The sequence below is a fragment of the Nestor notabilis genome, unplaced genomic scaffold (genome assembly GCF_000696875.1).
Source record: "Nestor notabilis isolate BGI_N333 unplaced genomic scaffold, ASM69687v1 scaffold3874, whole genome shotgun sequence".
In the NCBI taxonomy this organism is placed as follows: Eukaryota; Metazoa; Chordata; class Aves; order Psittaciformes; family Psittacidae; genus Nestor; species Nestor notabilis.
Genome location: NW_009925039.1, coordinates 15,059 through 18,947, shown reverse-complemented (window position 1 = coordinate 18,947; position 3,889 = coordinate 15,059). Strand labels below are relative to the sequence as shown.

At 50.4% G+C, this 3,889-nt stretch overlaps 1 protein-coding gene across 1 annotated transcript in view; it reads right to left on the bottom strand.

Moving 5' to 3' along the window:
• LOC104404432 (syntaxin-binding protein 4-like) overlaps window positions 1–3,889 on the bottom strand; it is a gene marked incomplete at its 5' end in the record, with an annotated part of 27,933 nt that overhangs the window by 19,324 nt on the left and 4,720 nt on the right. The window contains 3 exons of the mRNA XM_010012861.1: window positions 1,013–1,087; window positions 2,051–2,120; window positions 2,936–3,031. Coding sequence (XP_010011163.1) covers window positions 1,013–1,087; window positions 2,051–2,120; window positions 2,936–3,031 — 241 coding nt within the window. The remainder of the gene's footprint in view (window positions 1–1,012; window positions 1,088–2,050; window positions 2,121–2,935; window positions 3,032–3,889) is intronic.

Genomic DNA, 3,889 nt, shown 5'->3' with positions numbered 1-3,889 from the left:
ATAGCGTAGGTAATAGTATCATTAATAGCAAATAATTCTTCCACCAGTGTATTACTGTGTCAAAATGAGTCTCATCCCTGTCATTACAGCTCTCTCACTGCTCTGCCAAGGCACTAATGCTCCACAGCTGCTGATGGATAAGGAATGAAACCATCACCTCTGATGCTAACGGGATGTGGGTACATTGAGCAAACTCCTCTGTAATCTCCAGCCACCCACAGGCACTGCAAAGCCTCAGTGCCACCAGCCTGTGACCGCTCTGCCCAGACCCACTCTCATTTTGGTGGCTCCTGGTGCACCTCAAGTGTCCAGACCTGTGCTTCTATTCAAGGGAGAGGATACTCCAGCACATCATTCCAGATCTCCCAGGGCATGCAGGCAAAGACCCCACTAATCCCATACCTTGGTTTCCACAACCCTGCCCTCTCTCATTGTTCCACACAGCTTAAATCCAGCTAAGACAAAACTGAAATCTTTCCTTCTCCTTTTGAACCCTAGGAGGATTCCCTTTTGAGTCTAGGGAAAGCAAGGTTTTCCAGGGAGCAGCAAGTGGAGAGTCTTAATGGAGAAACTGCTTGTCCTCCCTGAGAAGGAAGAATCCTCTGAGGAATGAAGACCTTAACTCAATGCATCTAACTCAAAAGGAAAGGGAAGATCATGCTGCCCCTGTACATATTCATCCAAAGGTCTTGCAGGATGTGGTAAGCCACAGGGAGCTGAAGAAGCCCATATTCCCCTGCAGCCAAGGCTGGAGCTGCCCTGGTCCTCCCTCAGAAGCCTGCTGGATGCCAGCATGCCCAACAGACCTGGCACAGTCTGGGCTGGAACCACCAGCTTTGCTTCCTTCCTATTGCAGCTCCAGTGCATTTGCACCAGTGTACAGTTATCAAAGACACTTGGCCACCTCTCTCTTCACTGTGGGCTTTGAGCCTGGTTAGCTCAAAGGCAGCCCAGCTTACAGTGCCCACAAGTGCTGTGATCCTCAGTCCCAGCGCGAGGTGACACCTCTTACCTGGCATCGTCATCACGGGCTATCAGAAGGCGCATGTGGCTGGTGGCTGATGCTGTCCTCAGGATGTCCACAGCCCTGCAAGACAAGGATCACCGCATGTCAACACCAGCTCACAGCGGTGCTCCACCACTCATCCAGCCACCTACCAGGGCTCATGGCAAGCTGGGTAGAGGCCCATGGCCTGGGCACCAACCCACGACCAGCCAAGTGACCTTTTTTTGTCTGGTTGCTTGTGGAACACCCCCATTCCCTGCCCTGTACAGGGCAGTCAAGTCACAGCCTGATTTTCCCACTCTGCAATAAATGAGAAGTCCCCAATAACAAAGAAGACCCAGAAGATTCACATGGTGGTGAGCAAGTACCTCCCAGCACACCTCCTTTCTTGGGAAATATCCATCTCAGGGATGACTGCTTTCTTGTTCAAAATACATGTGTCCCCATGGGAGTCAGGGCAGTGTGCTGGGGACACACACTGCAGAGATGTCCTCAGGGGCCTCTTTCACCAAACCCAGCCACTCTGGGCATTTGGGAGCAGAAGTTCCTCATGCCGCTTCCTAAGCATCTATCCAGTAGGAATGGAAGGCAGCCAGCAGGCTAGCACTACGATTAATGAAAAGGGTGCCCCAAAAGTGCAGTATTCCTCTGGATCAGGTAAGTATTTCCTTGCCAGGGAGCTGAGGGGCTGGACTGCAGCTCCAGAGGGAATCCCTGCACAGAGCAGCACTCTGGCTTAGGCACTGGTTAATCTCCTGTGCTGGGAGCTGTGGGGCTTGCTGAGAAGCTGCAGCAGATGGAGTAGGGGTGCCAGGAGCTGTATTTTGGGGAAACATCTGAATATCTCACAAGCACAGTTTGGGTTCACTGGTCTATTTTTATATAGAATCTTTTTGTCTGATAATTCCCAAATTGGCTCTCAGCACAGGCTGCGTCGGAGTGCAGACGAAGCAATGCCCTTATGTCCTCAACCTGCAGCCTGAGCCACTTCCCAGAATTATACAAAAGCAACATGAATGCACAATTTCCATTTGGACATGGTACCTCTCGCTTGTAACCCCAATTAGGGACTCTCCATTGACCTCCAGGATCTGGTCTCCTGGCTGCAGGCGCCCTAGAAAAGAAAACTAATGGGTAGAAACTGCAGAAAATACAGCTTGAAGGGACTGGGAGAGGTTAGGCAGTTCCTCCCTTTGCCCAGAGACAGGATGAAATATGCACAGGTTGTGCCTGACATGCTCATCCAACCTGTTTTTCAAGATGTCCATAGATGAAGTTTCTGCAACCTCCCTGACCAGCCCGTGCCAGTGTCACAGCACTTCCTCAGCTGGAGGAAGTTACGAAAGTCAGTACCCAAAAAATGCAATACAGCTTTTACTTTGTGCAGTTTGAGGTCAGGTAGAAAACCACGAGTGGCACTTCCACCTGTTCTCCATTTAATTTTCTTTATTAGATGCAAAAATGATGTTGTAACATCTGGGGAGAAAAAAAAAACACCCCAAACATCTTTTTGGCTTAAGTTATAAAAGGTGAATTCCGCAGATGAGCCCTGCCTAATACGTGCTCATCTGAAGCTACTCAGAATGGAATCAGCACCCCAGAGCAGAGCTGCATTTGCAGAAGGATCTTGGGTCATTTTGGAGCTACAAGCAGAGTGGCATGGGGGAAGGGACAGGCAGCAAAGTGAAGTTCTGAGTGTGGCAGAGGTGGACCTTGCTTTAAAGACATGAAGCAATCATGAGTATGCTGAAAAGGCAAAGCAAGGCTCCTGGTGAATGTTACAGTGACTGCCACACTAAACAAACGTATCCACTGCTAGAAAATCTGGAGGAAGCAACTCAGATGTTTAATAAGACAATGTGTAAAATAAATACACTGGATTTGGGCTTTTCTCAGACTTTGCACAACTCAGCAGCAGATTTAACTCACCATCCGCATAAGCAACACCCCCTGGAAGGATCCTCTTGACATAAACTCCATATTCATCTCCAGTGAGTTCCTTGATGCCACCTATCACTTTAATACCTGGAGGAAAAGAAGTGCCATGACACAGAGGCAGAAGAACTGCCCTTTCAATGAGACATCTCACACGCTGGCCCAGCTCCCAGGCACTCCAGCACTGCCTGACACCCCTTTAAAAACCACTTGTGGAAAGCCCCCTGAATCCCCTGCACTACACAAGCAGCACCAGCACAAGAGAATGCAGTCACTGACACAACACAGAGAGTAAAGGCATCTGATAGCACCTGCTTGGAGCAACAACTGTGGAAACAAAGCTTCTGAGAAAGGTGTAGGTAAGGAGGTAAGGATTGACCACTTTCCCCAACACGAAACCCATAGAACTGAATCATAGTTTTGGCTGGAAGGACCTTAAAGCTCATCCAGTTCCAACCCCCTGACACGGGCAGGGACACCTTCCACTAGAGCAGGTTGCTCCAAGTCCCTGTGTCCAACCTGGCCTTGAACACTGCCAGGGATGGGGCAGCCACAGCTTCTCTGGGCAACCTGTGCCAGCGCCTCAGCACCCTCACAGGGAAGAACTTCTGCCTAAGAGCTCATCTCAGTCTCCCCTCTGGCAGGTTAAAGCCATTCCCCCTTGGCCTGTCCCTACAGGCCCTTGTCCAAAGCCCCTCTCCAGGTTTCCTGTAGCCCCTTTAGGCACTGGGAGCTGCTCTAAGCTCTCCCCTTAAGAAGCCTTCTCTTCTCCAGGCTGAACCAGCCCAGCTCTCTCAGCCTGGCTCCAGAGCAGAGCTGGTCCAGCCCTCACAGCATCTCTGTGGTCTCCTCTGGACTCCAACAGATCCAAGTTCATCCCTGATGGAAAAGGATCTGATTCTGCTGTGGGTGTCTCAGCCTGTGCTCAGGAAGGAACGTTACTCTCGT